This window comes from Lichtheimia ornata (assembly GCF_029851405.1).
Source record: "Lichtheimia ornata isolate CBS 291.66 chromosome Unknown scaffold00002, whole genome shotgun sequence".
Lineage (NCBI taxonomy): Eukaryota > Fungi > Mucoromycota > Mucoromycetes > Mucorales > Lichtheimiaceae > Lichtheimia > Lichtheimia ornata.
Window position 1 is genome coordinate 324,295 of NW_026695322.1, and position 27,793 is coordinate 352,087.

Below are 27,793 nucleotides of genomic sequence, written 5' to 3' on the forward strand. Positions count from 1 at the left end.
CTCACACTCACATTTCACACGCACGCACACACACACACACACACACGCACCTCTCGCTCTCTCTCTTTTTCTCGATCCATCCAACACCCGTTTTCATCAGATAGTACATAACTCTCTTTTTCTTTTGACTCGTTATTTGTTTTGTTTTGTTTGGGTACCTTGATTGTGCTTTTTGAAAGAAGAACAAAGGATCTCTTTTGATTTTGTTTACGGTATGGAAATGGACTTGAAGGAGTTTGGGGTGTTAAGCTTGGGTTAGGCTATTGAATAGCTGCATCTTGTTTCGTCCTCGAGTCCCAACAAGGTGCTTGACCAGTTTATCGATCCAATCAATCAAGGCCTCCTTTCTTGCAAGGACAACAATCTCATAGCCATGCATGCATAAAAAGCAAGCCTGCTTCCATCAACATGATTCCATTCTCCATCGTGATGTCTTTCGGTAAGTGCCAAGGGTAGTCATCATGTGATCCTTTGAATCGATGATACTCATAGATTTATCCTTGTAATCATCCAGGCAGTTTTCATTGCTTTATTAATCGATGTGTTCACTTTTATTTTATGGAATTTGGGCGTATACCTTGATAATGTATGTGCGAATTCGAAGCAGCGAACAGGGTATTGAAAATATCGAGGGTCCATTGTATCACATCAGGCTAGAGTGTATGGAGCGTATGGAGCGTATTAAGCGTATGGAGCATGGACCAGGAGCGTATTAGGCGTTTGAATCTCCGCCGCAAGCGTATGAGACGTATTATGAAGCATAGTGTATGAAGCGGCTCATGCGTATGACGCGTATTGGATTCCGAAATTTATATTTTTTTCTCCTTTCACTTTCACTGGCCATGACAGCAGAGGATGGTGCAACCAACAGCGAAGGTAAAAATGTGAAAAGGCAACTTTCAGTATATTCATCCAGGTTTATAGAGGAAGAAACGGCTGATAATGCTTTATTGACTTTTGGTCTACCATCGAATTATCTACCTGGAATGGATCTACCAAGCAAACGCGTGCTAAAAGCCCAAACAACTATCGACATGATTATGCGGTCTCTGCTGGATGTTTCGAACGGCACCTATTGTAGCTCGGGCACCGAATGGAATAACGGCATGCGATGCGATGTCCTTTATACACCACGATTGAGCATTCACACTTCATTGCCACCTGTCTTGATTGAAGTCCAACGAAAGATAAACGATGCATTTATCAGAAGAATCATCCAGTATTGCTTGAGCGTTACCAACATTTACCCAAACCACCCGTTGCCTATTGTTTTGATCTTTTGTGTCGACAAGGCTTCAGCTCGAAACCTTTCGACAAAGTTCGAGTCTTGTGATGAGAAGCCTTGGCTTAAGCAGTTTCCATGCACTGGATGGGCCACCAATTGTTATCTTGTATCGAACGACGCCCCTGATGATGACCGTATTCTCGATCCACTACACGCCGTATCATTGTTTTTCTCAGAGCAACAACCCGCTTTACACTCGCACTCGCACGCACACGATAGCACCATCAAGAGTTTATACAAGCTCATTATGACGTTATGTGAGGAGGATGAGACCTACAAAGACAATTTTCTAAAGACGATCAACGATGTTTGTGACACGCATGAAACGCTCTACCATCGCATATATGACGCGATCAAAGATATCCCAGGAACACGCAAAGCATGCAAGATCGTTGAACGTGCACGCCAATACAACACCAAAGTGAAGCGAAAATTCAGCATGGTTGAGACTGATAGCGATTCATCATTGGAACTTCCAGCAAAACTTCCCATGGTATCCAAAGCTACCGAAGCTTCTGCAACACCAGAGCAAGAAATAGCCTTTATTCGTCATTATCGCAAAAATTTGATTGGCAAGATGAATTGGAATGATTGCTTGACGCGGGGCCATGCTGAAGGATTGTTCAAGCGGTATTCAACTGGCAACAGCTTGCGAGCTAACTTTGGAAGTCGTATCAAGAATCAATAACAGCTGATATCGGATTTGAGAGTCCCCCGCTATGTTCGCCCACGATTGACTACACCATCCGGCTGCTATGTACACGCCAATCGCATCCCGGTATTCTCTCCTCCTTGAGACACATATGCTAGGAATCTAGTTGTAATATAGTCTATGCATACATACCTACTACATCGGCCAAATGAGGGCTGGTGATAATATCTATCAATGAAATCAATCACTTGTACACCTAAGCACACTCCCATTAAAAGAGGGATTTGGAACTATTGAGAACAATAGCATGCGTGTATGTTTGCGTATTCGAGTATTGTAAGCAGCAATCATCATGATCATCATCCATTTGTGCAGCAACCTGTCAAGGATGTGTTTGTGTAACCGCCACGTGCCTTTTCACTCAGCTCTCCATCTTTTCGTTAATGCAGCCGACACCATCCATTAGGAGAAAGCAACTCCATCACGCTTACGGCAAAGGTCAAACATAAAGGTGTCTGTCTCTCTAAACTTTACAATCAAACGTGGGGTTTTTATTAGAGCAATGGGCTCGGCTTGGCCAACAGCGCCTTGTGTGAAAGTTTCGCGTTCAATGTCGCAAACAGCCCAAAAAATATTTTTTGGTCGTCGTCGTCGAAGAGGTCGACCCCCAGATCCAGTTTGGCTGGTAGCGACATTGCGAAATCTGGGATCGCCCACGATGAACTTCATACTTTGACACAAGATTCCTTTGACCCCGACGAGCACGTTGATGTATTAAAGAGCCCACGTTTCATTGTAAAGTTTGGAGATACAGGCACCTTTACGTTTGTAAGCGTGATGCTATATGAAAAGTGGTTTTTGTTCATTGTCAAGTAGCTAGACCCTGGAGAGCCAAAGATGCAGAAGGACTTCTTGGTGTAACGGAGCCATTTTGCATGATTGGAATGACCAATGTACGATACCATATACACCATCTATGATTGGCAGTTAACATCCACTTCCTCACAATCGGCACTGTTGTTCATTCTATTACACGTGAACAATGCTCCTGCTCCAGCCGATCATTTCCATCATTCAAGTTTCTTGATCCGAGCCGATTTGGGTGAGCTACGCCCAAACAGAGATAGTGTCAATTCTTGAAAGACAGACCCTGCGAATGTCTCCGTCATTCAAGCTTTTGGACGCTCTCGTTCTAAATTTTCAAATGAAGTGTGAGGTTTTTATATGAAAACAGTGGACCAGCATGCTCGGAGCACCATCCTGACCAATTTTCAAGTTGGAAGTGAGCAACTTCGGGGCGGTGGGCCGTCCGCTCTTTTGTTCCCATCATCCACCATTTGGACCACCCCGCATTTTAAATGTTCATAATGAAGTGTATGGTTTTTAAATGAATGAAGTTGATCAACATGTTGCAGCGAACCTTCTGACAAAGTTTCATGTTCGAAATGGGGAATCCCAAGGTAATACATACTATTTCGATCAATCGTGAATCCGGGGCTGACCTCCATTTCCGACTTACATAGTAAACCCACATTGCACCCTCCCATTCCAATTTTTCAAATGTACATGACATCTTTTTTAATACAACATTGATCAGCATGTCCAAAAGCATCTTTGAAAGTTTCATGTTCGAGATGAGCAATCTCAATATCAAGTATTGGTGTACAGTGTTCATGCATTTATATAAGAGGTGTCCGACCCATTTATTTTCCACTTCTTCCACTCTCAGCCCCTTGCCTCTTCTTCGCAATCTCAACTGTTACCCCATTCAAGTATACAACTACCACCTGCGAACGATTGTCCTGCTTCAACCCATCATGTCAATGCTACGAATGTCTTGATCCGATTGTCTTTGACTGAATTGCACGTCCATGGCGTGTACAGCCCACTACAGCACCCGTGTTCCTTGACACCACACCTTCTCTTGTACAATCCACGACCACGATCAATCATAACAGCAGTTGCAATCAGTAAGGTCTCTTCTCCAATGACTCGTGTGGTGTTCAAAGCCTTGTCACTCTACTACAACACACGCTCTTGCACGCTCCTCTGCCACAACCAAACGTAACAGCAAGGTCTTTACTCCATCGTCTCAAGTTACTTGCTCCAGCATCCCTTGCAGCCTTTTTCTACGTGCACAGCAGATAGCCATTGTATTGAAGCAGCTTTATTGACGTGTATCAACCGTATGAAGACCTATGGAAGATGCCGTATCAGTTATGAAGTACGCCGGCAATACAAGAGCTACGATAAGGAAATGACCTAGAAAGTGGTTGACCAACAGCTGGATGGAAAAGGAGGCATACTATCAACAGCGATCGCATGGCTCGTTTCAACCAACGTATTCATTTGTACTGCTCAATGATGGATGGATGGATGCAATCAAGTGCAGTGATGGGGAAGCATGGAATGCTGCTTTGGGAGCGTGTTGTCAGCAAGAAGAATGGATCATATCACGTGAATACGGCTGAGGATGATGATGACGATGGTGGATTGGATGGAATGGACGAGAGATGTTTACAGCCATGGATGGTATTGGAATACTCGGGTCAATGCATGCAGCAGCTATTATCTTATCACGGATGAAGGATGTTTATGACGGCAGCAGGACATACTTATGCGACCTACAATATATCACCTTTCAAATGGCAGGTGGATTTATCAGCTGTTGGTTTTCCATCACTTCGACACAGTACTTCAAGATGCTTGACCACTTTATCAGTTCGATCCATCATGACAACAATTCTCACGCCCGCTCACATATAAACAAGGCTCTTGTCGCCAACGCTATCATACGCCCTTTCTTTCTACTTGTATTCATATCATCATCAATGATCTTTGGTAAGTCTCAAGGATAGTCTTTATGTGATGGCCAAAATGAGGGTACTCATGCATTCATCTATGTAGCTCACTCCCTTGCTTTACCATCACTTGGTGTGCTCATTGCTGCCTAATGACATTTGGCTGTGCTCCTTGATGGATCCTTTGTGGTAAGTATATAATTACCATTTATATATTAAAAGGATGCCTAGTCTGATAGGTATTTGGGACCCCTTCTTTGTAGGTGACATAAGTACATGCATCTTCCAATTGCTATTCTGCGGAACGGATTGATCACTCGATGTCGGACACCTGGAAGCCGATAATGATGACCACAGCCTTCTTGCGCATGGATTTAATCAAGTACCAGGATGGGAAGTACGATACAGGAAAGGCAATGGTGTACAATGCATCAAAGACAGAATCACGTTGCTCAACACTACCATTCATGGCTGCATCTCATGGCAAGTGGTCGAACTTCGAAGTTCTCAACTATCAACCGAATGGTCGGATCGCTTTGACTTTATGAAGGTTTTTGAGTTGTTATGCACATTGAATGTAAGTGATTGGAAATCTTCCTACTATTTTGCGCTCACATGGCTTTTATCAGATGAAATCGGGAAATCAGCAAAAGATTCGAAGCATGCTGCGATCTCATCCCCGTGGAGCTTAAGGAGACTATCCGATATCGATGATTGAAGGACTCGGCCATCATTACCCATAATCCAACATCAAAAGTTAGTCAACGCCTTATATCAAAACATGCCTTTTCCATTTCCCTCGTCTAGTGTTTGATGCTTTCCACTAGCTTCGTATATGTCGTACACAACCTTCTATATATCTCTCTTACATACAACTCGCTCACTGATAGAAACTTCTCAAATCGATGTATTCCCCCAATGAAGCAATTCTTTATACCTATCAACCTATCTCTTGTGAATGACGTTGGATTAAAGGAGGGTTATTTTAGCGAATACGATGTTGCGTTGCCAACCATTCTCAAGTTTCTATTGTATAAGAAACCTTTGTTCTTCCTGAGTTGGACCTCGTCGTTTGTGGGAACTCGATACGTTGTATTGTCGAAAGATTTATTATGCAGGATTGTAGAAGCACTTGTAAATGCTCTGATAAAGGAAAGAGAAGAGAGAGGAGGAAGAAAAAGGATCTGATTGACTCATTGTGTTTTGGACAAAGATTGCATTTATAGTATAAGTCTCCAACTTTTTTATGATTAGACATTGACTACTAGAGACACATTCCTTTCTAGCCTTGTAAGATAGCCATTTATTGCTAGTATTACGAGGAGTGGGATGGTTGCTAGGTGGCCGACAATAGGATTGAGAGCATTTGAATCTCCGTGAGCAGCGAGCAGCAGTGGCCGACTTGACACTCCACAGGCTGCAGTAGTTGAGCCTCCTCTTTCTCCATACTGGTCACCCGTACGTATCCACGACACTTGAATCATCCATCAATCGTGTATCATCATCCATCTATTCATGAATGTGATGATGGATGAATGATGAACGCTATGGATGGATTAAAAATGAATGGATTGGATCAACTTACTGATTTTGACATCTTTTTATTTCTTTATCCACTTTCGGTTCTTGCCCACTTTGCGACACATTTCATTTTCCCAATTGAACGACATTTAGACAATGGTCTTGAAGCACAACAACCAGTTGCCCAACCAGCACTTCCGTAAGGACTGGCAGCGTCGCGTGAAGACGTGGTTCGATCAGCCCGGCCGCAAGAAATCTCGCCGTGTTGCACGTATCCAAAAGGCTGCCCGCATTGCTCCTCGTCCTGTTGACGGTCTTTTGCGTCCTGCTGTTCGTTGCCCCACTCAACGTTACAACATGCGTCTCCGTGTTGGCCGTGGTTTCACTCTTGAAGAACTCAAGGTATGTATGAATGAGGAAAAAGGGACTCAAGTGATATACATACATGTATACTCAATTTTTTCGTTATCCCCATTTCTAGGAAGCTGGTATCAACCGCAAGGAAGCTCGCTCCATTGGTATTGCTGTTGACCACCGTCGTCGCAACCACTCCCAAGAGTCCCTTGAATTGAACGTTCAACGTCTCAAGGCTTACAAGGCTAAGCTCATCGTCTTCCCTCGCAAGGCTTCCAGCCCCAAGAAGGGTGACTCTGATGTAAGTAGATCGCTTATTATCCTATGTGCAAATAGCTCATCATTCATATCATTATTAGGCTGCTGCTGTTGCCTCTGCTGTTCAACTTCGTGGTGCTATCCTCCCTGTTGAGCAAGTTGCTACCGCCCCTGAAGCTCGTGCCATCTCTGCTGATGAGAAGAAGGTCAACGCCTACATGAAGCTTCGTTACGCTCGCTCCGCTGCCCGCACTCTTGGTGCCCGTGAGAAGCGTGCTCGTGATAAGGCCGAAGAGGAGGCCAACAAGGTAAGATTGGATATGAATGAGGATGGTATAAACAAGGTATCTCACACGGCATTGCGCATTTTGTAGAAGAAATAAGCTATTTCCATCGTGTTTGGAGAATAAACTTATTCGAAACTACAATCAACTCTTTTCATCCTTCGTTTACGACTTGATGTGTTTGGCAACGTATAAAAGTGAATTGTGTCTGGAAATGGAGCTTTGGGGTTGTGTATGAAGATGGTTGTTTTGCTAGCATATGCCATAAAAAGATAAACATGTCCTAAGTTGTGCTTGAACCCGCCAAAGATGTTGATGCATAATCGTGACACAAATCCATTACCCCTTGCTCTCTATCAGTTACTTTTTTTAGCCAGTGCGTATGTAAAGCAGGAGACATGTGTATGGATGAGAAGAATGAAAGTTTGCAGTGACAGCTCATTTCAAAGTGAATGATTGAACTATCTTAGCTCACTTACACCCCGTTTGGCACTCGAGAATACATACCTGATCGAGCTACGTTGATTGTTTCATTGTTCTGCATCTTAGTATTTTCATGAGCATGGTACAGGCGGCCGCTAGATACATATTTGTTCGCTTTAATTGCTGAATGGTCATTCCATCGTTATCAAGGAGGGCAGCAATTGATGATGGCGCTAAAAGTTATGTAATAAAGTTGATATGTTTATAACAGTAACTGAAGTACGTTAAAGATAAAGCCACATGGCCAACCATACATGTCGTATACTATAATCTTGATGGTTAATGCAAATCAAAAACTGCTGCTACAGCCTGCAGATGGCTTGGATGATGATGACCGACACGTACGACGATTGATATAATATGACAAGCAACAATCAATGGGGGCCCAAGAATTGATTGCCTTTTTTGCGTACCTCCTTTTTTCTGTTATGGGAATTCGGATTCATTGTACCATACACGCTGCGCATAGTGCAGCTATCGGCTTCCCTATTTGTAGCTATATTACATGCCACAGACCGGCTTTGATGAATGTATAATAGTAACGCGCTTACGACAATGACTACCCTCCTCCTGATAAATTGGATGTTAAAATAGGCGTATTGTATCATTGTGCAAGTAAAATGCGATCAAAGAGTGATATATAGCACAATGAGCATCGAGGGAAATGGTCTATATATATATATAAGACATGCGGATCGTTTGCCAACAAGCATTATCAATCAACAATACCCTTTCGTAGACCCAGGGTCTTTATCCAGCTTTTCTTTTCTTTTTCCTTTTAGAATCAACCACTACTATGCTGTGCTTCAGTCTTTTTCATCCCTTATGGCTACTGCTAGCAATCCTTGGTGGATCAAGCATTGTCGTTCTCGGTGACCAAATCATTATTGATGAACCTCCTAATGGAGCTGCCTTCCATGCAGGTGCAACTATTGACATCCGATATCGAGGTTGGTATGATCTTTCTTCTTCAAGAGATGTATCGCTAACCATGATCAATATGCATAGTACGATTCAATGGGATGGCCTCATTAAACTCGGCGGCTGTATCCATTGCCGAAGCTGATAGCAAGAGAGTGGTATCAGTGTTTCCAAACGCAACATGGGTGCGCACTGGCGATGGCCCACGATCAGCCCATGATGAATGGGAAATTCCATACAATATGCCAAATGGTTCATATACGATGCTTGTCACAGGCCTGTAAGTAATCTTTTATCATGCATGTCGCCATTACATGGGACCAACTTGCTAATTGCTGGTTATGTAAATTCCCCCATGCAGTGCTAATCATCCATGCTCGAATAACGGAAGACGTAAGATTGTTTTGGGAATAGTGGTAGTAATGGAAAGCTAATCATGTATCCTATATAGCTCCTTATAACCGTTGCAATTCGACGCTTGAATCATCTGTAACCTTTAGTGTAATTCATTCATAGACAATAAAAAAGATGGTGGGATACAATAAAAGTATTTTATCAACAAGGAGACAAGTGAAGGGAGGGAGAGAGAACGATTTACGTTTTTTGGGGTTACAAGAATGTAGTCAGTTGGGATTTATCTCTTTTCATTCTCTTCTTCCTATTGCGTGGTTTTATGGCCTTGTCGTCCAATGGATCAAGAACTAGAACAGCAAAAAGCGTCCATTGTCTCGTTTGGTTCTACGCTGCATGATGATCATGTTGCACCAACACAGCCGCCGCCTCCTCCGCCGCCGCCACAACAGACACCTGCATCGCCACAGCAAGAAGCAAGAAGAGCGACGAGTAGAAGTAGCAGCAGCACCAGTTTGAATGTAAGCGATTTCTAATTGCAAGTCCATGGCATGTGCATAACGTCTTGTAATGGAACAGCAAATGCAGGCATCGATTGAATCGACGGTGACACAACTGCTTTCATCGACCAAGAATATCTTGCAAGTGTTGACTGGGTGGTCAAATCAAACAGCGAGTGCCGAGCAAGTGATGGAAGTGTATCGAACTCTGCAAGAGGATTTTGATCATGCACGCCAAGCGTTTGCATCAATGCACGTGTCAATTGAGTAAGTAGTATTACGGAAGATAATGGTATTGTTGGGGGGTATGGACGAATGATGTTCTTTGGTTCTTTGAAGAAGCATATTAACGTCATTGGTGATCTATTTTAGTGAAGCAGCTCATGTACCTAGCGAGTTGCATGCATGTCTTGAAGCAGCTTTGGCAGGACCGCCATCCACAGCCACATTGGAGCAGCATCTTCCTGCTATCCGTGAGACGATCCTGCAGCTATTACATGCTCTGAAACAGAAACAAGCACAGCTGCGACACGAAGTACCACAACGCCTTCCTCGTCGTGCTGGCACTATTCGTAACAATCATCCTGGTGCTGGTGGTGAACGAGCATTGCTATCATCCAGTGCTTCTGATTTCGATATGGACGACCCAAGTACACGTGAAGCTCTCACTGCCTTGAAACAACAAGACGACCTTGCTCATCGTTCTTCAGTGCGTCGTACTGCCCAACAACAACATCATCTCCATGACTACCAAAAAGAGGCCGATTTGGAAGGTGCAGCAGCAACAGCAACAACCAGTGACCAAAGTATCACTTCTTCTTCTTCTCCATCACCATCCATTGCACCACCACCACGCCGACATCCTGTGACCAGAAATCAGCATCATGACGTGGGGTTGTCTGATAGCAATAAGCAAAAAAGCAAGTAACTCTCCCTTTCTTTCTTATCATATTCAAGGGGGCTCATGGGAAAGCGCGCGCTTTTTCTTACGGCTCTCGGTGATAAACATTCGAATGGAGATCCTTCTAATGCAAACCGATTTTATTTAGGCGACAACAACAACATTGTGATCTATTTGCAGATACATGATAGAATCAAAAAGACCAAAATTCAACAAAATGACCATCAACAACAACCCATGACTATGGACATGCTCCGCCAGTTGTTCCTCGACAAGTTTGATGACTCAATGATACCTGACACCCGCATCATCCATATACGTGATCCGACAAGCGGCATCTTTTATGAGCTCGAAGACATTCAAGACGTTGTACCCCATTGTTTACTCTTGCTTCAATCATCAAAAGGCATGCAAGTATAATACAAAAAGAGAGAAAGAGCCCCAGCCCGTCTAACTATGTATAGTACAATAGAGGCTATTGGAGGAGAAGGACAACAACAGCAGCCGCCTGGGTGGTATCAGGTGATGATGGATAAACTTGAGACAATCCAAAAGGCGTTACAGAGTGGATCGGATAATGAAAATGCGTCTGTTGACATGGCAACAACAATCAAAAAGAAGCATAATCCGACAATGACAGCCAACGTCGATCATCGGATGCTGCAACATCATCAGGGTGCAATTCAAGAGCTGCGTCAAGATTTGGGAATATTGCGTCAGATTGCTTCTGAGTTCCAGTGCGAAACAAAAGCCATGTTGGACGAGATGCGAGGTAAAGCATACGAGTATTGCAACAAGCAACGACAAGTCCTTTTGGGCGGGCAAACAACACCATCATCATCATCATCATCGGGTGACACCAATGCAAAAGGGGTTTGCGGAGAAGGAGATAAACACCGCCGACACTACCTGCAGGAAACAAAAGATCGTTCCGAATCCACAGCCACCCATATTACAACACGGTTACAGGATCTTCAGGATACCATTGATCAGCTCAAACTGGATGTGACTCAACGACGTTGTCGACCTTCAACGACACAGCTGGAGCATTGTGAACAAGAAGTGGCTGATTTGGACAAGGAGATTGACGCGTTTTGCCAACTGCTCAAAGAGGCCAAACCCATTTGGAAGTTGGTATGGGAACAAGAGCTTCAAAATGTTGTTCAAGAGCAGCAATTTCTCAAAGAGCAAGAAGCCCTTGTTTTGGATTTACGAGATGACCATGCTGATCTGGTGCAAGTATTGAAGCAGCTTCAAAAAGTGCATGAGATTCAAACACGTCAGCGTGATAATGGAGGAAATGCATCCTCGTCCTCTGTCAGATCCATATTTCCTGCATTATCGATCGGTGGTGATGGTAGCAACAATAACACTAGCAGCAGCAGCAGTATTCATTACGGAGGAGGAGAACCAGGGGACATGGCAAGCGTACTAAAACAGGTCACCACCATCGATGTCGACCACACGAAACGTGTCAAAGCCATGGAGCAAGCAGAGAAGATGAGAGCACGTGAGCTTGCTAATCGAATCGATGACTTTGAAAAAGAGCTGACTGCCTTTGTGGATGCAAAGAAACTTAAACGAACAGGCGGAGCAGAACAAGTGGATCGTCAGCGGAAGCAAAAAGATGAACAACTTTTGAAAGCTCTCTATTCTAATAGTAATAAAGGCATATGACGCATTCTTACATATCGGAGTGAGACCCCCTTTATTTCTCTCTTATTCTCTATCCTCCCCCAAAACACCGTTTGTTTGTTCTTTTAGGCCTGCATTAAGCTAAATAGGGAGTAAAGTTATCGTACGGGGTAAAGGGTTTGTTATGTATGGTTGCGACACATTTGCCTTCCAACCCCCCAATTTTTTCTTTGTGTGTGGTGTTATGCACCCTGTATAATATGTGTCCCCCGCCACCATCACCATCACCCCGCATCGTGTGCAATAATGATGATATTGATGATGTTATTAACAACGCGACGTGGATGACAGAATACAAAAACATATATAAAGCCACGATGTTTGACAGCCTTTCTCCTTCCCCTCTACCCCACAACAACAACCCATTTCTTTGTATTTTATTCTTCTCAGCTCTTTTACAACAATAACAACAATGGCTTGCAATCACACCATGAACGCTTCGCTCGTCAACAACAACACCAACTCCTCGGTCCCAGCAGCCTACTATTATGGCTTCTGCCATTGTTGCGGCGTTGACGTTTCTCGCTTCAGGTACGAGAGAGAGAGAGAGTGATTGACATGACAAAAACAGCAATTCATTTATTGACATGTAATTTGTATTATTTCATTAGCCATGAATTCTGGTGCCGTTATGCCAGAAGATGAACAACCAAAGATCTGCGGCTACTTTGTTAGCAGCAGCAACATGATGATATATACCCATTCTTGCCAACCAACAACACACTCTATCATATCTTTTATCCTTCTGTGTTCTTATACATATTCCCTGTTGTATCTCATATCCCCCCCTTTTAACACAAAATCTTTGTATTTTGTGTGGTGTGTATACATTTCGTCCCATACCCTCGTTTCCATGATACTTTTTCTTCCCTCGTCCTTTCTTCGCTTCTGCTACTACTACTACCTCCACTAGAACGAATCAACTGCCCTATTACTACTACACTACACTGCTCCTCTTCTTACGTGCTCATGCACTCACCACCTATATATGCGCTATCACCCGCCCACTTTTGTATATGATCCTCATTTCTCTTTTTTTGTTCTTTATGTTGTACATATACCCTTTGTTTCCACCACAACCACCGCCTGGATGTTTTTTCTTTGTTTTATTGTTCATGCCTTTTCTTTTTTATTCGATGGCGCCAAACTTGTAATAAAAAAAACAGCTACAAATCAAATGCGTACCATGAAATTGTGGGGAATGCAACCCGATGCACGACTACAATGCCACGTTTCATCCCATAACTCAGCCTCCCACCAGCCTTCATCAATGGACATGCCCGTAACAGCAAATAGGTTATTTTTGCAGAATGACAGCTCCGTTGGATCCGCAGCATTGTAATCATAAAGAGCTCGTACTATAGAACGTCGACGTCATGTGAATAAAAGAAGAAAATGACATGAATGTATATATAGCACTACTACTACTACTTACCCCAAAAGAGAACCCGTTTACCATCCGGAAGCTCGTAATTTGATGATGCCGTCGTCCATGCATAGGGATCATGTTGTTGCTGTACTACGGGTGTTGCTGGTTGCATGTAAGGTGATGCTTGTGGTTGTTGTTGTTGTTGCCATCGAGGATCATAAGCAGCAGTGGTGATATTATCCATGGTGGGTGCTAAACTTGTGGGAACGGCATAAGGCTGAATGGGGGAATGAGTGGGTGGTAGCATGTCATGGGGTTGTTGTTGTTGTTGATGGAGAGCAATGGGAGAGCGTGGTGGTTGCTGGTGTTGTTGTTGTTGATGATACAAGTCCAAGGAGGAAGGCGGTTGAACAGGTGATCGTGGCGCCATCATAATAGGTGAGCGGGGAGCTGTGTAGCCTGGTGATGGGGGTGGCATGACAGGGGAACGAGGAGGCTGCTGTTGTTGCTGATACATCATTCTTTGCTTCTGTTGTTGTTGCACTGCAGCCATATCCAAAGGGGGTGGTAATCCTTGTTGTTGTTGTTGCTGCTGCTGCGGTGGATGGGATGGTGGTATAATGGGTGATCTTGGAGGCTGTTGATAGGCTGTATTATCCGTTGCCTGTTGTTGTTGATGATACGATGTAGGTCTTTGTTGTTGGGCTGGTGCCTGGATGGGTGAACGTGGTGGTTGCATATCCGTTGCGGTTGAATGATGATGTTGATGATGATGAGCAGGTGACCGCTGTGGTTCTTGTTGATACATGCATGATGGTCCCTGTTGCATGGAAATTCCCAATTCAGATGTTGATGCTGTTTGTTGCCGTGATTGGGAGTGTTCTTCTTTCGGCATGACAGGTGAACGCGATAACTGGGCCTGTGATGATGATGTTGTGGATGATGCAGATGACGAGGGTGTTGTACAAGAAGAGGTTGATGAGCGTGAGGGCTGTTGTTGTTGATGTTGTTGCATTGTTGATTGCTCATTTAATTGCTTTGCTTGTGGCCTTGGTGACTTTGGAGGTTTAATGGACGATGAAGAAGGTGGCTGTGGTGGTGCTGTCATTGTTGGTTTGCTTGTGCTTGTTATCTCAGGACGTCCTTCAACAGGAGGAATAGGTGGCCGTTCAAACTTTTTCAATAATGCATTCAATGTAGCATCTTTGTTGCCCAAAGGTTTACGCTTAACATTAACACTGTTGGTCTTGAAGCTTTCGGACATGATTGGTTTGTTAAGGCTAGCGGTAGTTGTGCTGCTCATTGTGCGTGGTCGAGGAGGTAGCTGCTTGTTGACGATCTTTTCGGCAAAATAATCCGCATAGTCCGAGGTTGCTGTTATTATTGTTAACGTTTATGCATTCCCTCCTTTTAAAAATACATTCCATGACACTTACATGGTACTTTGGTTCCTGTGCCATGATGCTCCACATAAAAAGCGAGGTCATCTTGCAGATTGCATTCCTCCAACTGCTTGCGGATACTTTCACACCACTATGAGGGTGGTGGATACAAGGTTTAGTGTGTGAGTATAAACATGTTTGTATATATACATGTTGCCCCATCACCACCTTGATTACCTCATCTTGAACAAGTAGCCGAGCCGACGCAAGGTTGGCATAATCCCATACATTGCTGATAAAAAAGTCAACCCGATCCTGCTCCAAAAGTTCCAACTCCTGCTCGATTGTTTGTCAATATTGCTATTTGTTTCATGTGTCGTACGATTCTATTCCTTTACCTCACATGCATTCCTCCAAGTTGTATTCCATTCATCCACTGATTGGTTCACTTGCGTTAGAGCACTTTGATATTCATCTCCTATAATTATGGGATTATTTGTATGCTATATTCATCCTCGTCATCCAAACCCCTAATCAATTACCCCTTACGTCTTTTTGGAAAATCACGTGCGCGTAACATTATCGAGAGCTTTTCTTGACGTTCCTTGTACAATGCATCCAACGAGCTCACCAGCTAACACGTTCATGTTAGACTAAATCATTCTTTCTTCCATAACATGTATACCTTATCCAATGTTTCACGATGATGTGCGATCCAATCACCTAGCTGGGGTGCCACCTCATCTTGAAGCCTGCTTGACATATCCAAATGCGACTGGGCAGACTTGGCAAGCTCTTGGTGAACAGTGGTAATGGCACGATAGGAGGATCCAGTCTTTTTGTCCTTTGTCTTTTCAAACTTGTCATGCAACGCCATCAGCTTTTGTCCAAATTCTTGCTCCAACTCAGCCCTGTATTACACACTATCAGCATTGTCTCTATCTCTCTCTCTTACAAAAGACTTACCGATCCTTGTAAAGTTCATGTATGCCTTCAAGATCATCGTAGGATTGACGAATACAACCCACTAATTGATCCATTCCTCGTCGATCGCATGCCTATATTTGCAATGGTGTCACATTAGAGAGATATTTGGTTCCTGCAGCTCCTCTTGTCGTCATTTGATGTGTTACCCAAAAATGATTCGCCAATACAGTTGGCTCAAACGACCCATCGACACTGGCTGTTGCGTTTGGTGGCATGAAGAGAATTGAAGAAAGATATCAATATCAAGAAGAAAAAGAATACGCTCGCACAAAAAGGCTGATTGTGTGTGATCCTCATTCTTTTATTATCGTCAATGCATGAAAAACATATTGCTATATATGGAAGAGGGCACGCCAAAAACAGAGGGCGACTTTTTTTTACTGATGCTGTTGTGATGAAGGATCGCCTGCAGCGCCTCCACCCATGTTCATTCCATGGTGTTGTTGTTGTTGCTGCTGCTGTTGCTGTTGTAACATTAAATTTCGATGTTGGGCTGCTGCAGCCGCTTGGTATTGTTGTATATTTAAAGAAAATTGCTGATTGTTCATTCCAGCACCAGCTGCTCCTTGTTGTTGCTGCTGTGGTTGTGCACCACCAGCACCACCTGCTGCAAGCATTTGCTGTTGTCTTTGCTGTTGTTGTTGTTGCTGGGCACGTAATGCTTGTGCACGCATACTTTGTAACACGGCAATCTGTTGCTGTGACAACGGTTGTCGTGCCTGCTGTTGTTGTTGTGGCTGACCTCGTCCACCAGCTCTCATTGCATTCCGTTGCATCATTAATTGTTGTATAATTTGTGCTTGCTGTGCTGTCATTTGCCCTTGATTGAGACCACCCAACATGTTCGGGACTTGTTGTGGTTGTTGTTGCGGCGTCCTTCCAGCTACAGCAGCCTGCTGTTGTTGCTGTTGGGCACGAGCAGCAGCTTGTTGTGCTTGCATAAGCTGTAATTGTGCCTGCATTTGAGCTTGATGCTGTTGCTGTGGCGTTTGTTGCCCTGGTACTTGTTGTTGAGGAATTTGATGTGCTTGTTGAGGTGTTTGTTGAGGTGTCTGTTGTGCAGCAGTAGCCTGTGGTTGCTGTTGAGGGGTTTGAGGAACATTTTGTTGAGGTACTTGTTGTTGTTGCTGCTGCTGCTGTTGCTGTTGTTGCTGTTGAGCTTGCTGCTGTTGTTGGAATGCTTGCATGAGAGCTCCTTGTTGTTGTTGAACTTGCAAGGTTTGTTGTTGAAACACTTCTTGAGTGATCGTGCCTTGTTGTACCATAGCAAGAAGCCGTTGCCGTTGTAACATTAGACCCATCACTTGTCGCTGTTGCTCTGGGCTCATTTGTGCAAGTAATTGCTGAGCTACAAAGATCGAAGGATGATATTAGTCTTCGTTGATATCAAACACCCTTATCCATTTACTTACCACCACTTTGGACACCAGCACCTTGTTGTTGTGGCATCTGCATGTTGGCCATCTTAAAAGAAAATATTAATAATCGTTGTTAAAGTATATACAATCAAAGCTTACCCTTTGTTGTTGTTGTTGTTGTAAGAACGCTTGTTGTGCATTGGCTTGATTACCCATCATTTGTTGTTGTTGTTGTTGTTGTTGCTGTTGCTGCTGACGAGCAAGCATTTGTTGTTGCAAGTTTCCACCACCAGCTGCAGTAGCTTGGGTGAGCATTTGCTGTGCCATAGCAGGGGTGATAGAGCGATTTTGGAGTAGCAACTGGATTTGACGTATGGTAGCTTGAAGTGGCGTGCTTTGTTGTTGCTGTTGTGCAGCATTGGGTGCCATTGCATTGACCAAACCTTGTTGTTGCATCCCTGATGTTGGTGTATGTGCACTTGCAGTAGGCATATTCGGTCGTCCAGGGCCACTAGCCATCATGTTGGTATTATTCACGGAAAGCATTCCTGCACCACTATGTGGAGATGTAGATGCCATAAAGCCTTGTTGACCAACACCACTCGTCATTGCATGTTGACCCATTTGAGCAGTGGCAGGTCTTTGTGGAAGTGCTAATGACATGGATACTTGAGCAGGCATTGATGTCATGTGTTGCTGGGGTTGTTGTTGCTGTTGTTGAGGAAGGTTGGCGAGTTGTGTATGAGCTTGCGATGGTGTTGATTGTGGTTTCATTGAAGTAGGCGTTCCTGGTGGAATACCCATTGCTTGTTGTTGTGGCGGTTGTCGAGGAAGTGTGGCATGTGATATAGCGGGAGTAGGAGCATGAGTTTGTGTGGGAGTGGCCAATTGAGGTTGAGTGGGTGTGCTAGGTCGAGAAGGTGAAAGCTGCGATTGGGATTGTTGTGGAAGTTGCATTTGTGCTGCTGATGCTGCTGGTGGTTGCACGTGACTCTGGGATGGCGCTTGACTCTGATTCGGCATTCCTTGAGCTTGTACTTGTGCTTGAGCAGCTTGCGCCCGTGCTTGTGCTTGTGCCAACAATGTCTGCTGCTGATGTGATACGGGCTTGCCCTGCATATTCCTCATTTGATGACTCTGAAGTTGTTGCTGAAGACCAGCAGCTTGCATTTGGAAATTAGCTTGTTGTTGTACTGCTGCAGCAAGTCGTCCTGTCACTGATGGTGATCGTGGCACAGGATTGGCGAGATTGTTGTCGCAAACCAGGGTATTGAAACGGCCATAGACCGTTTTGAGGTGCACAATATACGCTTCCATCATGTGTTCAGGCCCAAGCTTGAAGCTATCAAATATACGTTAGCATGTATAACAATCATTTTTGCAACCAACTTACTCGATATTTCCACCATTAACACTCGTATCCATGACCGTTCCCCATCGAAACACGCCATCGTACTCGCTGTTGTGTATATATAAATCGACGACGGTATATACAGTCCCTAGAAAAACATGACTTAGTACCTCCATGTTGCATGCTCTCTTCTTTTATACATACTGTCACCTTCACTACGTTCGAATCGTATTGTGCGTACACATTTCCTTCCATCCGGTAGCAGCGGTGGTTCCATAAGCATTTTCCTGCCACCTTTGATACGATGAATGAGTATACCACGTGATGACACTTTTTGCAACCCCATCCCATTATACTTACTTTTCTTTTTCATCTCTATTGAAGGAAGAGGCTCATTATCCAACTTCTGACGCTTCGTTCTCCATTCATGCACAAAGGCCAGCTTGCCAAAGCTATAATTTGAAACTGAGTATGACATGTCCAATGCATCATATGATAAGAAACATACCTTGGTTCGAAAGGAAATGATCGCTTCGACCGCTATTGATAACCATTTGATTAGTATACCAACCTAATAAATCGTTTGACCTCATACTTACATTATCCATCAGAGTCATCAGCTTGTTGCTCTCAGCCTTCTTTGCCAACTTTTGCTCTCGCTCAAGTGAATTCCATTTCTGTTTTCGCTTGATCTTCCTTTGGCCGGTGCTGTATTCGATGGCATTGCTAACACGTGTCACTTGAATGGATGGATCAAGACATAATGGCTCCTCCGTAGCAATCTAAATGTATCACGCTTTTTAGTTTCCTATCCGCCATTGTCGTATTTTCAACCTACCAATACTTTTGATTCCACTTCGAGGGCTATATCTTGTGTCCATGCGGATCCCCAAACTTCGTTCAGCAGTAAAATATCTGTCCATAGACTTTCGGCTGTTGGCCGCATCACCACACGCTTAATATTGGGTTCAACATCCTGTTGTTGTGCCGAATGACGATGATCATGTATCTCTACGATCAAGGAGCCTAATCATCCACACAAATCATCAGCCCCACATTATCAACATTAGCAAACAATTGTATGATTTACCTTCGTAGAAGCGACATAATGCCTCATCAAACACGTCCATTAGATCCGGTGGTAACCTCTTCTCTTTGATGCATGCCAAGAAATCCTATCATCACGCATATATCAATCTCTGCCACCATCATATTTATCGCATTGATTGTATTCCTACCTTGAATTGACTCTTGTATGAAAAGAAACCATCCTAAAAATCCATGAGTTAGTACCATGTGTTCATATGATGGTTGGATCAACAAATAGTGCAAAGACGCGTGATACCTCGTGTTCAAAACGAAAGTATGTGGGATACAAGTGCAATACCAAGGATGGTGGTTCGTCTGCGTAGCGTTCAAGCAAGTCTAAGACAATAGCATGTAAGCCGTATGGATCGAATGGGACATGTCTTATGCTGTATACGCTTTTACCTTTCTCATGGTATCTCATGGGTCTCTAGACAAGTTGTAAAGCAATGCAATCGTTAACAAAGGCCATCAATAAAGGAGTTGAGCGTAAGTTTACATACTTGATCGGCATCGTCTTGGGTCAATTGTGTCGGTTGCTGCTGTTGTTGCTGCTGTTGTTGTTGCCTCTGCCAACTAGAGCGTTTCTCCTTATTGCTGCCGTTGGGTCTTTTGGTGACATTGGACGCTTGCTTCGAATGGAATTCCGCCATTTGTGTTATTGCTGTTTGGTTGGCTTGCAACTTCGCCATCACTTTGGCGGAAGCCATGGCAGGGGGAAAGAGTAGTGTGGAGAAGAAAGGCAATGAATTGGGCGGACTCGATTTCTCCAGTACATGATAATCACTGGGCGACTGGGATCAAGCAACTGCTCCCTATATTATACGTACCAAGCTTATTATCTTCATCTCATTTCTTTACATAAGGGCTCTGAAAGACTGAAAGGATTAACTTCGATACTACCATCGACCATCGATCGATGTCTTGCTTTAAGATGATTTGGTTCTATTCACACGATCTTGAATATCCTTCTTCTCGTTGTTCTGCTATCATCATTGCTTTGAGCTCAATTATGTACATCTTTGTTAGCTACATTAACGTTCACAATGGCATTTAAATTTTTCAGATGAACTATCAACTCTAGGCCTTATACTCCATGACAATGAAATTGCACTATAAATAATCCATCCTGGATCTTAGTAGAGCTGCTACATATTCTACTCAAATTGAAAGCATAAAGAATTGGAGCTACATACTTATAGAATCTCTAATTGGAACGCATACGTAATGCTCTATGCAGCCTGATGCTAGGTGAAATATGATTTAGGTCTTTTGTTCATCATTGAATGTACTTGTTCCTTAATACTGGAAGCACATGGATCCAACATTCTACTTGTTGAAAAGTCGATTCCATTGATATCTTACAAGGATGCAACTTTATGCGATCAGCCATCGATCAAAGGTTAGGTTGGATGTAAAATGTACTGCATAGTGATTTACTACGATGCATGTTTTGTTCATCTTTATTATCGAAATGGTTGCCATGACTACAACTATGGATCATTGACTGAGATTGAGTACATATTCTTGGTCCGCTTGATTTTGCATGGAGCTCTATCATTCCCCTTTTGACAAGAACTTGTTTGTGTGTATGGTACTGCAAAGCACGATCTCTGACGATCACCATTGTGTATTTCTCACCTGTGCAATTCAAGAGCTCGAAGGCATTTACGCCGGCAATGTCCAAGGACGGCGAGCAAGCATGGCACCTTAGACGACAACAGTGGACACAAGCGAGCGATGAAACCTTGGAAACGAAAAAGCAAAAGGCTCAAGAACTCAACGATTGGTACAATGACCATCTCTCAACCGAAAAGCGCTTAGAAATGTTCCACAAGACGTTTGTTGTCAAGAGGGTCCAAACCAACAAGCCGGTACCATTAAGATTTGCAGTAAGTGGGTCATGTGAAGTGGGGGTTTATCTCATATGGATGGATGGTCTCATTCAATGCAATCGTTTCCCAGGTGAAAATGTTGATTCATGGTTGGAAGGAGGATGGGACATGGCCAAAAGGAATGGAAGCACCCCCAGCATCTGATGAAGAAGGAGAAAAGGACAAATTATTATAGTACAAGATCCACCCATTAGTGCATGATGTATATAGACCAAGACAATTTGTATGTATATTTTGTCTACTGTAGAGAGAAAAAAGGAAACCAATAGATTGAGGAGCTAAAGAGAAAGAGAGAGAGAGAGCCAATGTGTGTATATGTTGCGTGTTTGAATGAGGAAGGAGATGAGAGTAATAATGAAGTGATTGTGAGTGTAATGTCTATTGCTTATCCTTGGGTGATTCAAATTCCCATGTAGTGGCACGTAAACCAATACCAGCAGGTGCATTCATAGTCAAATATTGTAGCCATCGTTGAACAACATCGGGATGGGTATCCTTGATCTGCAACAATCGCTTGTGTGTCTTACGCTCAAAGTTTTCTTGCGACTTTTTGTGGACAAAAGGAGAACGGATGACAGTCCAGTGGGATGTTTGAGTGGGCAAACGAACAATACCAGAGCAAGGCATGCCAAGGTGATAAGCTGCACGTTGAGCAAAATCACAATAGAAATCGAGTTGCTGAGGAAGGTAACCACGCATATGAAGGTTACAAACAGTAATGCCGTGAGTTGCTGGAAGACGTTGAGGTGCTATCAATAATATCATGTAAGGTGCTTGTATCATACATTTTCACTTTGTATCTACCTTCAAATGCCTCAGCAGACAACTTGCTAACTTCGGGAGGTGTCAAGTCGAGGGGCTCGGCTTCCTTGTTTCTAACAAGCGCATTCGAGCTGTGTATTAAGGTGAGTAACAGTACAATTGGAAATCGGTTGTCAATGACACGTACAAAGATCTCACTTGGATACGGCTTGCAATGCTGAGTTGGGAGGCCGATCGTGCCTATCTGATGTATAAGACTATGGCTGTAATGGTATCGTGTGCTTCAACATACTGCTGGTCGTAACGAAAACATAGCGTGTGGGTGTATTGTATATGTCGTCGGCGGTGCAAGGAAGGGAACTCAATAGCCCAGGACCTACCCCCTCCTTTCCTCTGTCGGACACACACAAGCCACCTGTTGTCAGTTGCCATGCTACAAGTAACCTGGATACCGTATCCTATTTACTTACATAAGGTACAAAGCATCTCATTCACTCGACAATGTGTGAGCGTATAGAAGTCATTCTAGACATATTTGATGGCATATTCAGGAGGCATTTGTTTATAGATATGTGCAGCCGACGACTGATCCTTGTGCAGGCCCATTTCAACCTTTGATTTCATTGGTCATCAGTGGAAGCTCCCAGTATCCGCTCACCATTTCAACCAGCTCCACTCACGCGCGTGCTTTATCATGGCCGATGTGAAGAATGAAGACAACTCCAGTATCGCAAGTGGCGATCTCTCCGATCAGCAATTTGACAAGTCAAAGGATTGGAATGTGGGCCTTGAATTGGACTTCCTCAACGCTGTAGCACGATGCAAACCAGTGGGTACGCCATGCCAATAGCGAAGCACTCTCAAGTGATATTAATACAACTATGAATGATAGGCATCCACAAGCATTTTCGTCTTATCAGTATCCAACGACAATTCAATCAAAAAAGCCATACACCCTATTCCATACAAGACATTCGTGATCGATTAGGTGCATACTATGATATGGATGCATTGGAGGAGCTTGTAAGTATTGATGGCGTGATGTCTTAGAACCCATGAAGAAGATCCTGACACATGTGGATGTCGCTAGGAACAAGAGGAGGAAGAAGAAGAGGATGTTGAAGGAGAAGCTGATGAAGAAAACGACCTGCATGAATTCACTCTACCGCTCGATGAGTATGAGCAGTTAATATCAGAACATCGGCAAGAGGAAGAAGCTGAATTAAGTGCACCATCACCATCCCCTCCTCCACCATCCAAAAAGAGTCGTACACATAAGCGAGATGCATCACCAATGTCATCAGCCAGTGCCACGCCAACACCAGAACCTGAAGAAGGCAAGCAGTGGATGCATTATTATTGGATCGCAACGTTGTGTGTCTGATTAGGGATCGGATTTTTGATTTTGATATATAGGAAAATCTTCAAGACGCTCGACTCGTAAAAAGACTGACACACGCAAACGCACATCTGGAACAAGCAAAGGCACCTCCTCAACAGGCACTGGTACAGCAAGTGGCAGCCGAAGAAAACGCCGGTGAAACATGTGAAAACGGATTCAATCCAGGACAAGAGAACCAGTGGTTGTCGCACACAGACGTCCCCAAAAAGTGTGGTTCAAGATGGCGTGGTTTAAATGTTTTTTTGAGCTCCCCTGAATTCAAATAAATCTATCTCCTCTCTCTTTTTCCCTTTACCTCTTTTCAACCTTTCACATCATCCATCCAACAATGACCACCGACGGCAAGACGGTCGAGCAGAAACCTGTGATCGACGAGGCCATCGAGAGAAGCTGGGATATTCCTGATTTCACTATCAAGGAAATTCGTGAAGCTATCCCTCCCCATTGCTTCCGTCGTGACACTTTCCGATCATTCACCTATGTTTTGCACGACATTGCTATCATCTCTCTCCTTGCCTATCTTGCCACCTTCATCGATACTATCCCCTCTGCTGCTGTACGCATCATCCTTTGGCCCTTGTATTGGATCGCTCAAGGCGTCGTAGGTACCGGTGTTTGGGTTATTGGTCACGAATGTGGCCATCAAGCATTTAGCCCATCCAAGGTATGTATAAGATGAAAGGAGTGATAATGCAATTGGCTGATCCTTTTTGTGTACAACTTCAGACCATCAACAACAGCGTCGGCATGGTTCTTCATTCATTGTTGCTCGTCCCTTATCATTCGTGGAGAATCTCCCATTCTCGCCACCACAAGGCCACCGGCCATATGTCCAGAGATCAGGTAACTTTCGAAAAATTTTCTTCCCCTTTATGTTCCTGCATGTGATTTACATTTCTCCCTGATTTAGGTCTTTTTGCCAACCACTCGCTCAAAGTATGGTTTGCCACCCAGAGACCAAGACCCTGAAGGTGATGGTCCTCATCATTTGTTTGACGAGTCTCCTCTTGGTACCCTTTGGGGCATGTTTGTCATGTTCGTATTTGGATGGCCCATGTATCTCTTTGCCAATGTCAGTGGTCAAGACTATCCTGGTTGGGCTTCCCATTTCAATCCCTACTGTGCTATCTATGAGGATGCTCAATTTTGGGATGTCATGCAATCTACCGGTGGTGTTTCGGCTATGATCGGTGTCTTGGTCTACTTGGGTCAAACCTTTGGCTCCATCACCATGATCAAGTTTTACGTTATCCCTTACCTCATGGTCAACTTTTGGCTCGTGCTCATTACCTACTTGCAACATACTCATCCCAACCTTCCCCATTACCGTGAAGGCGTCTGGAACTTCCAACGTGGTGCTGCGTTGACCGTTGATCGTTCATATGGTGCCATTCTCAACTACTTCCATCATCACATCTCGGATACTCACGTTGCTCATCATTTCTTCTCCACCATGCCTCATTATCATGCCGAAGAAGCCACTCATCACATCAAGAAGGCTCTTGGCAAGCATTATCAATACGACCCAACCCCCATCCCAATTGCCTTGTGGCAATCCTGGAAGGAGTGCCGATTCGTTGAGGATGAGGGTGATGTCGTCTTTTACAAGAACTAGACTTATTTCATCTAATTCACCCCCCTATTCCATTTTCATCTTTTACGCACTTGTTTTCATTCTTCATATACTCTCAATACACAAAGCTTGTACATTTTTTGTTTGCGTTCAAAAAAAGGGTGTCTCAAGACTATGCATTATTTGGTATTGTGGCAAAGAGAGAGTGGGGTATTGGGTCGCCTTGCAGATCATCGGCTATAAGGGATGAAAAGTGATATACATTAGCCTCCAAATAGATGGGCAATCGGCAAAACGCCCATCATTTGTTTTCACATACCCCGCATCCATTTCTTCGGTACGTCGGCATAAACGTCCAACCCCAGGTAGAAGTTAATCACCGAGGGGCACAGACATGCTGTGATACATGATCCATGCGTTCTTCAAGATCTTATGATGATGCTCCGTGCCATGTCGTTTTGACATGCTATATTCATATGCTACATTGATGCTTATTCCATGATGATCAACAAATGTGTGGGTCGCATTTAGCCACATTATCCATCTCGTGTCACTTGGCCCCCATCATGTCCGATATCTACCCAACAAAAACGCATCATCACCAACATGTGCAGGTACGATCATCTCGCCATCCATTAAGCATGATTATCACACAACCACTCAACAACATCCATTAGCAGCTATATTGAATATGACAATCATGGCGTATCACGTGATGTAATAAAAGTATCCCATTTTGCATAGAAGCCGTTTTATCATCCACGCTGGAATGTGATGGCTTGGAATTGTGTACTATGCCAATCGGCTTTGAACATGCGAACGACTTCTCTTTTTGAAACAAGAACCCCTTGAACAACGTTTTAATCGTGGAAGTTGAGCACAACAAGTGGTTTGAGTGATGCCATTGTTCCTTGTCTATCTCAGATCCTTATTTATGCATGCACATTGAACCTCACCAAGGCTCTCTGTAATGGTTCCTCATCAATTTATCAGCTCATCACCATTCCCAACACTCTTGGTGGCCCCAGAAATACCCACACCCACCGTGCAAATATAAACAAGATGAATATTGTATGTAGCCCATAGCGTTCTCCTCTCATCTTTTTCTTCCCATCATATTACTCTTTGATTGCTGATACCTTCAAAAGTCCTTGGTGGGTGTCATGGTTGGGAGCCCTTTTTGTGATCGATCCATGTGCTAATATCCATGATGATCATCGTTAAGGTTTCATTGTTATCCTACTACTTCCGTTGTCATTGTGATGCTTGGCTCTTTTATTAAGGTAACGCCTAATCATCTTGCTAGATGAAGCACATACTTATGTCCTTTTGAAATAGCGATGTCCCTCCTGAGCTGCAGATGTTGAATTAGGTGACATATTGCATCCAAAGCCAGCTTGCTATCATTCACTCTTTTCCGCGTCCTTATCTACTTGCACACTCATTTACGTCACTGTACTCGACTCAACAATCCCTTTGCTCGGATGCGCAAATGCACAAGCTCTAATGCAGTTTGCAGGTCAATGGAAAGACGGCGTTTATCGACACAACATGCTTTTATTTGCAATGAAACTACAAGACTCCCAGTCGCACGATTGACAAGCATGCAAAGCTTATGAAGGATACAACCAGGACCAAGGACATGCCTTTGTCGTCTGCAGAAAGCTTCATTCTAAAGGTGAGGTGGGTAATAGCGATTTTGATACCTCTAGCTAGTATTCTAATCCCTGTGTAGGTGCTTTACACGCTCTCTTTTGTCCACTTCGTTGTATATGGCATCAAGCGTCTTCTGGTGAGTGTCAAGCATAGGTTCTATGTCATTTGCACGGGGTCGAAGCGCTCATTCTTTGGTCTTGTCAAGCATAGGTTCTATGTCATTTGTACGGGGTCGAAGCGCTCATTCTTTGGTCTTGATCATCATCAATGCAGTTCTTTGTTGCTTCATTACTTGTGTTCATTGTGCCATTTGTCCCTCCCTATTCCCTGATGGATCCTGCGTGGTATGTTTGTCATCTACGTCGTTCTTGGTTATATATTGATACACGTTTGAGTAGCGATTGGTCTATACAGTGGTACATTACCTCCTACGTGTGGATGCAGAAGACAACATCAACCCAAGGAGAGGTTGGGAACACCATTGCCTGTGGCATGACTACCTCAGAGATCACCCCCACGCGATGCTTGGATACAACGTGTCTTGGTACAAGTCAATTTTGATATTGATCCCTCAGCCATATGGAGCCTTGTCAATTTCTCGCCAGCAACAACAGCAAGGCGGTGGATTCACACAATGCCATGCAACGTTCGGGCAAAAACATGCACATTTTATATCCAAAGAAACCAGAAGCGACTTTGATTCCGATGCACCTTGAGATCCACTGCTTGTATCATCGCTCTTTTCACCGAACAGCAACTTCCATTATACAGCCGCAGCCATCAAAACGATTATCACCTCGTGCAATGCATCATGCTCGTTCATGGATTAGTAGTTGATTGTAGAATCCAAGTTCACTTCCACCGTCATCATCAACATTTGCTCGACCAACATCAAAAGCAAAAGGAAGCTGTGGAGGGGATTGCAAAAGCAAGGGCTACCTACGTATTTGACCCCGGGCGCATCAT

General features: G+C 43.8%; 11 protein-coding genes across 11 annotated transcripts; 8 read left to right on the forward strand and 3 right to left on the reverse strand.

Moving 5' to 3' along the window:
* Positions 1–842: 842 nt before the first annotated feature.
* O0I10_000607 (uncharacterized protein) lies at positions 843–1,973 on the forward strand (the record flags this gene model as incomplete). The annotated part of the gene is made up of 2 exons (XM_058480716.1): positions 843–876; positions 925–1,973. The coding sequence occupies 2 exons, from the start codon at positions 843–845 to the stop codon at positions 1,971–1,973; spliced, it is 1,083 nt and encodes a 360-aa protein (XP_058348280.1).
* Positions 1,974–6,415: 4,442 nt separating this feature from the next.
* Positions 6,416–7,245, forward strand: O0I10_000608 (uncharacterized protein; the record flags this gene model as incomplete). The annotated part of the gene is made up of 3 exons (XM_058480717.1): positions 6,416–6,661; positions 6,741–6,914; positions 6,973–7,245. 3 exons carry the CDS (start codon positions 6,416–6,418, stop codon positions 7,243–7,245), a joined length of 693 nt encoding a protein of 230 aa, XP_058348281.1.
* A 1,189-nt stretch (positions 7,246–8,434) lies between these two features.
* Positions 8,435–9,075, forward strand: O0I10_000609 (uncharacterized protein; the record flags this gene model as incomplete). Its single annotated transcript, XM_058480718.1, has 4 exons — positions 8,435–8,588; positions 8,647–8,839; positions 8,921–8,952; positions 9,011–9,075. 4 exons carry the CDS (start codon positions 8,435–8,437, stop codon positions 9,073–9,075), a joined length of 444 nt encoding a protein of 147 aa, XP_058348282.1.
* Positions 9,076–10,374: 1,299 nt separating this feature from the next.
* Positions 10,375–10,731, forward strand: O0I10_000610 (uncharacterized protein; the record flags this gene model as incomplete). Its single annotated transcript, XM_058480719.1, has 1 exon — positions 10,375–10,731. One exon carries the CDS (start codon positions 10,375–10,377, stop codon positions 10,729–10,731), a length of 357 nt encoding a protein of 118 aa, XP_058348283.1.
* A 36-nt stretch (positions 10,732–10,767) lies between these two features.
* On the forward strand, positions 10,768–11,988 carry O0I10_000611 (uncharacterized protein; the record flags this gene model as incomplete). Its single annotated transcript, XM_058480720.1, has 1 exon — positions 10,768–11,988. One exon carries the CDS (start codon positions 10,768–10,770, stop codon positions 11,986–11,988), a length of 1,221 nt encoding a protein of 406 aa, XP_058348284.1.
* A 1,191-nt stretch (positions 11,989–13,179) lies between these two features.
* On the reverse strand, positions 13,180–15,959 carry O0I10_000612 (uncharacterized protein; the record flags this gene model as incomplete). The annotated part of the gene is made up of 9 exons (XM_058480721.1): positions 13,180–13,364; positions 13,442–14,749; positions 14,812–14,908; positions 14,995–15,093; positions 15,156–15,235; positions 15,307–15,391; positions 15,443–15,668; positions 15,724–15,815; positions 15,891–15,959. The coding sequence occupies 9 exons, from the start codon at positions 15,957–15,959 to the stop codon at positions 13,180–13,182; spliced, it is 2,241 nt and encodes a 746-aa protein (XP_058348285.1).
* A 162-nt stretch (positions 15,960–16,121) lies between these two features.
* O0I10_000613 (uncharacterized protein) lies at positions 16,122–20,249 on the reverse strand (the record flags this gene model as incomplete). The annotated part of the gene is made up of 13 exons (XM_058480722.1): positions 16,122–17,092; positions 17,157–17,208; positions 17,262–18,444; positions 18,496–18,601; positions 18,658–18,747; positions 18,814–18,905; positions 18,962–18,993; positions 19,053–19,235; positions 19,292–19,479; positions 19,544–19,628; positions 19,692–19,724; positions 19,799–19,969; positions 20,043–20,249. The coding sequence occupies 13 exons, from the start codon at positions 20,247–20,249 to the stop codon at positions 16,122–16,124; spliced, it is 3,393 nt and encodes a 1,130-aa protein (XP_058348286.1).
* A 969-nt stretch (positions 20,250–21,218) lies between these two features.
* O0I10_000614 (uncharacterized protein) lies at positions 21,219–21,609 on the forward strand (the record flags this gene model as incomplete). The annotated part of the gene is made up of 2 exons (XM_058480723.1): positions 21,219–21,431; positions 21,505–21,609. 2 exons carry the CDS (start codon positions 21,219–21,221, stop codon positions 21,607–21,609), a joined length of 318 nt encoding a protein of 105 aa, XP_058348287.1.
* A 203-nt stretch (positions 21,610–21,812) lies between these two features.
* Positions 21,813–22,509, reverse strand: O0I10_000615 (ribosomal protein S10; the record flags this gene model as incomplete). Its single annotated transcript, XM_058480724.1, has 4 exons — positions 21,813–22,183; positions 22,239–22,327; positions 22,384–22,436; positions 22,489–22,509. The coding sequence occupies 4 exons, from the start codon at positions 22,507–22,509 to the stop codon at positions 21,813–21,815; spliced, it is 534 nt and encodes a 177-aa protein (XP_058348288.1).
* A 381-nt stretch (positions 22,510–22,890) lies between these two features.
* Positions 22,891–23,737, forward strand: O0I10_000616 (uncharacterized protein; the record flags this gene model as incomplete). The annotated part of the gene is made up of 4 exons (XM_058480725.1): positions 22,891–23,029; positions 23,089–23,219; positions 23,287–23,533; positions 23,613–23,737. The coding sequence occupies 4 exons, from the start codon at positions 22,891–22,893 to the stop codon at positions 23,735–23,737; spliced, it is 642 nt and encodes a 213-aa protein (XP_058348289.1).
* Positions 23,738–23,926: 189 nt separating this feature from the next.
* Positions 23,927–25,213, forward strand: O0I10_000617 (uncharacterized protein; the record flags this gene model as incomplete). Its single annotated transcript, XM_058480726.1, has 3 exons — positions 23,927–24,262; positions 24,325–24,441; positions 24,509–25,213. The coding sequence occupies 3 exons, from the start codon at positions 23,927–23,929 to the stop codon at positions 25,211–25,213; spliced, it is 1,158 nt and encodes a 385-aa protein (XP_058348290.1).
* Positions 25,214–27,793: the final 2,580 nt, after the last annotated feature.